We start from the raw sequence: 7,659 nt of genomic DNA, 5'->3' as shown, positions 1-7,659 counted from the left end.
AGATCCAAAGCCTACGATATTCCTGTATGTAATAATCTCAGAGTTTTATGCTGAGAGTAAACAAACCCCTTACAGCTTTCTGCACAGGTCTGAGAAGGGCAGGTTCCACAGAAAAACACATTTTGTGCACGCTGTTTAATAAAAAAAAAAATCTTTATTTAGAAAAAAAAAAAGCATACACTGGTCGACGTGAGGGCATTTTAAAAACTTCAAAAGCAGTTCTCAAAGAGATCAACACTTTTTTTTTTAATGTAGTCCATTTATTCAGGAAGAAATTGAGCTTGCGGTTCTTTCTATAGAAATCCTTCTTTAAAAATGTGAGCAAACACAATGAGGAGTTTAGGTGACTTAACCAAATAAAAGTTGAGGAAATGATGTATTACAAGTATCCATTTTATTTATGTATACATAATATACAAATAGACTGTTCATACTGCTTTAAACACCTACATCTAAATACCGCATACAGATTAAAAGGAAGAGAAAAATAAATAAACTGGAAAATAAACTGAGGCTGAGAAATATAGTTTGCTCAAAAAAAAAAATGTTTTTTTGGACTAGTTATAAAAATGCAATTCGATTGAGAAGCAACACAATTCTGACCCCGATTCCGTTTGTGAAATACAGCAGCACATTGTGCTAAAATTTTACAGAAACGAACTTTCAGCGTGGCACTGAAAATGTTACAATAAAAAAATGGCAGGTTAAAATACAAGCTACAACATTTCTAGGAAATTACTAGGCAAGCCAAAAATACAAGGGCGGGAACAAATCCTCAGCTCAGACAGTGAGAAGAAAGAGAATGTAGATGCTGACATGGCTGAAAGGTGGACGGGGCTCGAAACTCATCGACGCTCACAGCAGAGAATTCTGGAGAAGAAGAAAAAGAGAGTTTTTACATTTTTTGGGGGGTGGGAGGTTACATTGTCAAAGTGATGGAGCAGCTGTAGTGATTGGGCTGGAAAGCATGTGAAATCCTCATGCGTAGCAAAGTAAATGGTCAGATTGCTCAGACCATTAACGGAATAAAGAAAAGCTGAGGAGAGAATGATGAGAGAGGGATGACAGAAACTAACTTCCCGCACAGTTCTATTTAACTACAAAACAAACCCATGACATCTATTTGTTTCTGTAATAAAACTAATGTAATGAAAAACTGCTGTAGTTCAGGAGGACAAAAACACTGAGATTTAATTGATGATATTCTCCTATAGCATCACACCAATGTTGTGAACTGATGTTACATGTTAGAGCAGTAAAATGTAAAGACAAAACCAGAGTTGATGGGTTGATGACCAAGTGTGTCTGCTAACGGTAACCTGAAGAGTAAGTTTAACAACGTGGAGTTAAATAAAACAAAATGACTTGTGTGTTAGGATACACCTGACCATCGCATCTATACGAGCTTGTTAAACATCCCGTTTCAAATCCATGGGAATTAATACATGGCTAGTTGTTGCTATAACAGCCTCTAATCATGAAGGAAGGAAATTCTACAATTTCGTTTTTTTGTTTTTTTTTTTTAATGGGTGTGTGTGTGTGTGTGTGTGTGTGTGTGTGTGTGTGTGTGTGTGTGTGTGTGTGTGTGTGTGTGTGTGTGTGTTTCGGTCGTCTTAGAAAATTTGAGCCCATTCGGTCAAAATAGCATTCGTGTGATCAGGAACTGATGTTGGACGAGAAGAGAAAGCCTGAAGAGCAAGTGATGTTTCAGTTCATTGTAAAGGTGTTCAGGGCTCTGTGCAGGACACCGGAATACCTCACAGCAAACTCAAAGCTCATCAAATCATGTCTTTATGATCCTGGAACAGGAAAAAAGGCCTTCTCCATGACTAACATAACCCTTCACTGGAAACAAGGAGACTACCAAACCCTAATAAACAAACCAGAATTCCTTGGAATGGCACTATGCGTTCCATTCCATTCCATAGTGATCTACTGACATCTGCCTAAACCTAGCTTCATGGATGGTAAATCACGAAACAAGCCACTGCTCTCTGGAGTACAGTGCTGGTATGCTTTAAACCATTCCAGCCAAAGCATGGCATTGTGCATAATGGCTTAATGTCTTTGTGCATCTGTCGGCCAAGGAAACCCATTTCATCAAGCTCCTGAGCCATGGTGTGTGCGCTGATGTTGCTTCCAGAGGCAGTTTGGAACTCCGTAGTGAGCGATGCAACAGAGGATCGGCGGTTATATGTGTTTCAGCATCTGATGGCCCTGCTCTGTTTGCTTGGTCTAATGTGTTGTGGATGAGCTGCTGTTGCTCCTGGATGCTTCATTTCACAATAATAGCCATGGAGCAGAGCAAACTTCTCACAAACTGACTTGTGGCTAAGGAGACATCTTATAGCGGTGCCATGTTTAAAGCCGGTGAGCACTTTATCATCACAAAGTGTATTCACAAAGTGAAAATCCCAATGTGTTTTATTTTATATACCTGTTAGCAAGTGAATCATTGGGAAATGTGTTAAACACTTTACTGCCAACTCTTAGTGCATACCTGACCTAATGTTTTGTTTTTTCTTAACATCCCATTTCAGATTTTAATCTCCACTCTCCTTATAGGCTTTTACTAAATTTTGGCTGTGCTGATTTGCTTTAATGAGGTCAGGAAATGTGTAGACGATGATCCACTTAATCCCAAAGGGGTTCTCTTTGCAGGCCACTGGCGATCTTCTGCAATCCCGTGCTTTATGCACGGGGGCATTGTCATGCTGGAAGAGCACGTTCAGTGAAGGCAAAGTGTAATGCTACAGCATACAAAAAATAAATTAAAAAAATGCTATACGACTGTGTGCTGCTAACTCCGTGGCAATCATCTGGGCAATATGGGTGTGATGGTCAGGAGTCAACAAACCATTGGTGTCTTCTATTTATGTGCATTCCATGACATAGTACCATTCATTAAGAGCCATCTCTTTAAATTGTTCATCTATTTACAGCTATAATGTTCAATATTATTTTACACAAATAGGCAGCATTTGCTTATTATATACATGTGCTTGTCTTCAGCTAAAAACTTCGACAGATAGTTATAGATAGATATATGTGAGAGAGAGAGAGAGAGAGAGAGAGAGAGAGAGAGAGAGAGAGAGTATACGTATAACGTGGACACGCTTATAAAAGTAACAAGATTAGATGGAAATGATTACTGGCTGTCAGACAATAATAGCAGAGCAGAAAGGTGAAAATACTGATATAAGCGAGTCTGTGGATTGGAAACAATTGAAGTGTTGCTTGGCAACACGTACGTCCTCTTGTGAAGTCTGAAAACTGAACTTGTTGCTTGTGGAGCAGAACATAGTCACATGCTGATATCCAGCACACAGTTACGTAGGGATTTGAATTTCTTTTTTCGGACAGAACTCAAACATGACTTCCATAAACCCATCTCAAGTAAAAAGGCTAGAAAAGTTTCGAGCATGCAGATACAGTTCACATGCTCTGCTCGTGTCTTACCTTGTCTACGTCAGGTTACATTATCTGTGCTTTTCAGATGATTTATGGGTGAGAAACGTTAAGGACAAAGTCGTGATTGTGAGGGACGCCAAAGGAACGTGTCGGCGGTAACACAAAACTTACTGTACAGAGAAACAATGCACACATTAAAAACAATGCAGCAGGATCTACAGAGACAAGAGGCTCATGCTATGTTTGGGCTGAAAAGGATTCATGGAATTAATGAAAGGAGAAAATTTGTTTACAGAAAAAAAAACAAAAAAAAACAATGCACATGCAGCTCTACCTCTTACTAATGTGTCTACATCAAAGGATATTGTTTCTTGTCTTCTTTTGCGCCGGTACTGTCTCGCTTTTTTTCAGATTTCTCTTTGTCGTGCCTGGATTCCTTTAATAAAGCAAAAAAAACAGCAAACAAATGAGGCGACATGAGAGTGCTTTCAAAGAAGTATGAGTTCCTTTGCAAATGAACAGAATGCAACACATCTCAATTGTGTACCTGAAAGGAACATGCTACATTTACGGGCTTACGACACTGACGAGAAATTTTAAAAAGCAACAATGAGCAAAATTTGAGCGTAAAGTTTTATCAACCGGAATGAGACGATGTTTAAACATTGTGGGAATATGTGCAAAATCATCAAAGTATGATTGTACAATTTATCATTCAAACATCCGTAAAAAAGAGCGTGAGTCAACACTGAAAAACACACAAACACTGAAATCCAGAAAGGGCTTGAGGAGGCGTACTGAACGTTTTAAATATTTTAACACACTTCCTGGAAGCCCCTCCCACTTCGCCCACCTCATACACACTGACTTTCTGTAGCCTAGTGGTTAAGGTGTTGGGCTGACAATCCAAAGGTTGTGAGTTTAAAACCCAGGTCCACCAGGCTGCTAATACTGGGCCCCTGCGCAAGGCCCTTAACCCCTTAATTGCTCAGTTGTATAAAATGATATCAAATATAAGTCGTGCTGTAAAATGTATAAAGATTAAAGCAGACCTACACTTCAGTACTGACAGAGAATACGTGAGCCATGTGAACATTAGACAACCGATGTCCAAGATTCAACAAAGTCTCATGTTGGTTTTTGTATTGTTTACAGTGTTTTAATTCAGTGTCAAAAAAATTCCACCATCCAGCTGAGTTTCTGTGATTGCCACAGCTCCCGACTGCACGGCTGATAATATTACGCCTTTCCTGCTCTCCAAGTAATTAAATCATTTATTGTGATGTTTGTAAGAGAAAACCTGCCCAACCCAACTTCAGCATATGATTTGACTACAAACTTTAATAGATAAAGCTTAAGAAAGGATTTTTGTGTTCATATACAATCTATAGAATATCTATATATAAAACCTTTCTATATGTTCGATAATAAAAGTGGGGTAAAATATGAAGTGCGTTGAGCTAAGCATTTTTTTTAATAAACGCAGGGAGCATTTTGTGTTGTCCAAATTGTGTTTCAGGTCAGTAATAAACAGTCTCTTTTACTACAGATCTATTTTTTTTTTTTGGTAACTAGTAATATTACTAAAACAGATCAACGTCTAGTTCAGGCTAAAACACTCCAACCTGAGCTTAACTCAAATAAACTAAAGTATGAGTAATTGTGTGTATAAGAGCAGCAAATGTGTAATGTTTATTCAAACAATTACACCTGCACACGACACTCCACTCCTGCTCACAGAGCGATAAATCCTGTTCATTTAACTTCGCCAAACTTAAAGAAATGGAGCCGCTCTTATCGGCTCAAGTGAAATTTGTTCGACGAGCCTTGAAGGCCCGAGGGATCGAGTCAATGTGACTGCATACGAGAAGAGCAAAAGCAGACAGTATTGTTGTCTGATGCAATATCCTTTTTAAAACAGCAAAAATGGGAAAGCTGGTTGTAACAACAAGCAGAAGCAATACAATGCTTATTTCAAAATCTAACAGTTACTGCAAACTAGGTTAAAGCTGCTAACTACTCCATCTAAACGTGACAGCTCCGACTAAACATGACTAAATAGTTTGAAAAGAAGGTTCAGCCGCATTATTCTTCCTGCTTAAAGGCAGAAACGTCTGACTGCTGCACTCATTACGCTCCCATTGTGCTGCAAGTGCCCCACATGCCCCACACTTCTAAGTGGATGTCGAGGAAGAGGTGTTAAAATCGTATTGCTTCCCTGTATCTCTTTCAATCAAGTGCAAAAGAAATTACCTTTTTGCCTCCGGAGGGCTTGTCGGATTTGGCTAGGTCGCTCTTGTCTTTGCTGGTGGATTTGGAGCGTTTGCTGTTGTCCTTGTCATTGGAGCGGGGCGAATCAGGCGGACTGGCGCTCTTACTGTGCTTTGAGGAGCCTGTGAGGAATAGGCAACAGCCGGGGTGAAGAAGATAACAGACACACAAGTGCACTGATTGCCTCTGCCTCAGAAAGAGTCTTCTGGCTTGCTAACAAATGGAAGCAGTTGCGACTCACTTGTTCCGTTCTCGTCTTTGCGGCGCTTGGCTTCCTGGCTCATCTCACGGTCGCTGTTGGAGTAGTCCTGGGGTAAAAAAGAGAAAAGAATGAGCGAGAGAGAGAGGGGAAAAAAATAAAACACAAAAATGAAGACAGACTGCAAATAACACTCTGAGCCCCCTCCTTGCCACATGCGCTCTCACACACCAGGAGCTCAATATCTTCTGTTTACACCAAGCAAACTTCACATTATAGAATAAGGCTTGTTTGAAGCCTGAAGGACCACAATGACACACAATTTTATCGCGTGCACAGTCCCACTTTCGCTCCATCCACTGCTGTCGTTTTATAAACCCAGCCAAGGGCAGAGGTGTACTCACTCGTTTGCGGTCCTTCCTCTCCTCCTTCTTTTCCCTCTCTTTGGAGCGGTCCCTGGACTTGTCAGACTCTTTCTTCTCACCTTCGCTCTTGGTCAGGCCGGTGCTGTTGTTGGCGTGATGCTGCTGAGGGATTGTGGGACAGAGTAAAGGCGGGAAATTAGCGTGACGTACTGAAGCAGTGCTGGGCTCTCTGCACGACTTAACACCTGAACATCACACCTCAGACTGCTGCCGGCTCGCTGCATCTCTAACACGCATGTTAGCGACAACTGAAACAGTATGACCAAAGCTTTATTCTGTACACGACAGTCGTGTGCACTATTTAAAATGGGAGCAAAAAACCACTTTGTCATGTACGTCAACTGCTACATAAAAGAAGCATGATAAAACCTCTCAATGTATAAACAGTATTTGTAACAGTGGGGTGTGTGTAATAGTGTAACGGAGGCTGACATGAACACAGAGCCATATCAGTGGGTGTGGTCATCAAAAAGGACTGCAAGGTGCCATGAATTACATGTACACAAATGTCCCTTATGTATAACAGTAAATGGGCAGTTAAATATTGGTGCCATGGCTTGTACTGTGACTCTGACTTCATACATTGTCTCTGCACGCCTGCTTGGTCACGGTGCAAACTACGGCACAGATAATTAATTGCCCGTTAGGTCAGTAAAGGGCCACTAAGGTCAGCCAATGACACTTATTTCAGGCCTTTATTTTGTCACATGTACATTAAAGCACAGTGAAATTCTTTATTCGCATGTCCAAACTTTTGGAGGTTGGGGTCAGAGCACAAGGTCAGCCATGATACCGTAGTGGAGCAGTGAGGGTTAAGGGCCTTGCTCAAGAGCCCAACAGTGGCAGCTCGGCCGTGCTGGGGCTTGAACCCCACGATGATAAATGGCATCAAAGTATCCCACTGAAGTAGCAGTATTAATAGTGGATCATGAAGTAATACTAGTAAAAGTAAACGACTAGTCAGCATTTCAACAAGCAAGAAGCAGTTATGTAAAGATTAATGGCTACATCTGGCTTGTTAGAAGTCCTCGAGTTTTAGCTGATGCCCTGTGATTAAATTCATGTATTCATGTAAACATAATGAGATAAATACGGCCAGTATGTAGCTAAAAACGCATTCATACCACAGTATTTAACAGACTGTCCAAGGTATCGCTCACTGCTTGCTAGCTGAGGGTAGGGAATTTCAGCCTCCTTGTCCAAAAGTGGGACTGAGTGAGTCAGCAAGCAAATTGCCATTTAAAGGCTTGTCTGCTCGCTGCTTTGTGGGCCAAGTAGACTTACATGGTTGTTTAATTTATTCAGTAGCTTTTGCTACTTAACCAAAGAACAGTGTTTCGGTTATTAAACTGA

The 7,659-nt window shown here is 40.7% G+C and overlaps 1 protein-coding gene across 2 annotated transcripts in view; it reads right to left on the bottom strand.

Annotated features, from left to right (window-relative positions):
- Nucleotides 1–377: 377 nt before the first annotated feature.
- thoc2 (THO complex 2) overlaps nucleotides 378–7,659 on the bottom strand; it is a 75,942-nt gene continuing 68,660 nt past the window's right edge. The window contains exons 34-39 of one of the 2 annotated variants that reach the window (XM_060885367.1): nucleotides 6,286–6,408; nucleotides 5,924–5,990; nucleotides 5,665–5,804; nucleotides 3,777–3,847; nucleotides 3,460–3,507; nucleotides 378–870 (exon numbers count right to left, since the gene is read on the bottom strand). In XM_060885367.1, coding sequence (XP_060741350.1) covers nucleotides 3,480–3,507; nucleotides 3,777–3,847; nucleotides 5,665–5,804; nucleotides 5,924–5,990; nucleotides 6,286–6,408 — 429 coding nt within the window. In that variant the 3' untranslated portion in view covers nucleotides 378–870; nucleotides 3,460–3,479. The remainder of the gene's footprint in view (nucleotides 871–3,459; nucleotides 3,508–3,776; nucleotides 3,848–5,664; nucleotides 5,805–5,923; nucleotides 5,991–6,285; nucleotides 6,409–7,659) is intronic. The other variant, XM_060885368.1, reaches the window with a different exon arrangement.

The sequence above is a fragment of the Tachysurus vachellii genome, chromosome 13 (genome assembly GCF_030014155.1).
Source record: "Tachysurus vachellii isolate PV-2020 chromosome 13, HZAU_Pvac_v1, whole genome shotgun sequence".
Taxonomy (NCBI): Eukaryota; Metazoa; Chordata; class Actinopteri; order Siluriformes; family Bagridae; genus Tachysurus; species Tachysurus vachellii.
The sequence above is the reverse complement of the archived record's forward strand: the minus strand, read 5'-3'. Positions and strand labels throughout refer to the sequence as shown.